General features: G+C 41.7%; 1 protein-coding gene across 1 annotated transcript; it reads right to left on the bottom strand.

The window, feature by feature from the left end:
* Positions 1-488: 488 nt before the first annotated feature.
* LOC105456033 lies at positions 489-1,531 on the bottom strand. Its single transcript, XM_011699797.1, has 2 exons — positions 916-1,531; positions 489-571 (listed from the first exon to the last, which is right to left on the bottom strand). The coding sequence occupies exons 1-2, from the start codon at positions 1,529-1,531 to the stop codon at positions 489-491; spliced, it is 699 nt and encodes a 232-aa protein (XP_011698099.1).
* Between the last annotated feature and the right edge of the window lie 72 nt (positions 1,532-1,603).

Raw genomic sequence — 1,603 nt, 5'->3', positions numbered from 1 at the left:
TAGTTTCCACTTAAGAGGAATTATATTATTTTCTTTCAAGACCACCATATCGCCTAGCTTCACTCTTTCCTGATCGGAAGAGGGGCTTCTCCATTTAGACCGCGACTGTAATTGTGACAAATATTCTTGGCTCCAACGAGTCCAAAAATGTTGTTGCAATTTGATTAAAAGTTGGTAGCGGGTTAACCTATTTGTCGGCATCTCTGTCATATCTATCTGTTGCACTGCATTTAACGGTTCTCCGATTAAAAAATGCCCCGGGGTCAACGCTGTAAGATCTGAAGGATCGCTCGACATAGGCATCAACGGCCTCGAATTCAAACACGCTTCTACTTCCGTAAGAAGAGTGTAAGATTCCTCAAAAGTAAGAAGCGCCTCTCCCAGGACTTTCTTCAATCGTGTTTTTGCTGATTTTATGCCTGCCTCCCATAATCCTCCCATATGTGGAGTGTATGGAGGCAAAAAATGCCACTGAATCGATTGTTCACTCATTGTGTAAACTCGTTAATTTGGTGTTGATGATCTTGATTTTGTAATAATTTCTGCAACTCTTGCAGTTCGCGGTTTGCTCCTACAAAGTTTGTACCATTGTCTGAATAAATATTTGAACACTTTCCTCTTCTCGCAATAAAACGTCGTAGTGAATTCAAAAAGGCCGCAGTACTCAAATCGCTAACTAACTCCAAATGAAGGGCGCGCGTCGAAAAACATACAAATAAACACAAATATGCCTTGGCGGTTTTATTTTGCGAAATCTTAATATTAAATGGCCCGCCATAATCGACACCGACATTTAAAAACGCTCTACTCGGGGTCACTCTATCTCGCGGTAGATTTCCCATTATTTCTTGCGGGCTTTTACAATTAAACCTAAAGTTATACATTTCCGCAAAACCTTCCAAATGGCCGATTTACCTGACACGATCCAATATCTCTCTCGAATTATACCTAAAAGCGCTTCGGGACCTGCGTGCAGAGCTTTCAAATGTGAATCTCTAATTATTAATTCTGTTAAATGATCATAAGTTTCGAGAATCACCGGAAATTTTTGTGAATATGATATCGGGGCATTTCTCAAACGTCCTCCCACCCGCAACAACCCCTCTTCGTCTATGAACGGGTTAAGTGGCAGCAATCGACTTTTCTTCGAGATCGGACTCCTAGACTGCATCGCTTTTATTTCTCTCGTAAAATATTTCTTCTGATGATTCCTTACTATAATCTTCATTGCCTCTTCTAATTCTCTCACCGTGATTTCCCCGGACCGTCTACTAGTAGATTTTTTGCAATTGTGTGTAAATCGCCGGCAGTACGCGATAACCATTTTTAATCGTTTTAATGACGAGTATCGGTAACAGATGTCCCATTCCGTTTCCACTTCGACGCTCAACGACATCAGTCTTTTTTCGGGAGGTTCTGATAAAGATTTCGAATCTCTCGGATATTCGATCTCTTCCTGTAACCATGCTGGGCCCTCCCACCATAGCTCTCGGTTATTTATCTTCTCAGGTCCCACTCCTCTAGACAGCATATCGGCAGGATTTAGTTCCGATCTAACATGATGCCATTGCGCTTTCGACGAGATTTCTTGTATCTCGCTGAC

Source organism: Wasmannia auropunctata, unplaced genomic scaffold, assembly GCF_000956235.1.
Source record: "Wasmannia auropunctata unplaced genomic scaffold, wasmannia.A_1.0 LD335826.1, whole genome shotgun sequence".
Classification (NCBI taxonomy): Eukaryota; Metazoa; Arthropoda; class Insecta; order Hymenoptera; family Formicidae; genus Wasmannia; species Wasmannia auropunctata.
Note: the sequence above shows the minus strand (reverse complement) of the source record. Positions and strands in the feature narration are given on the sequence as shown.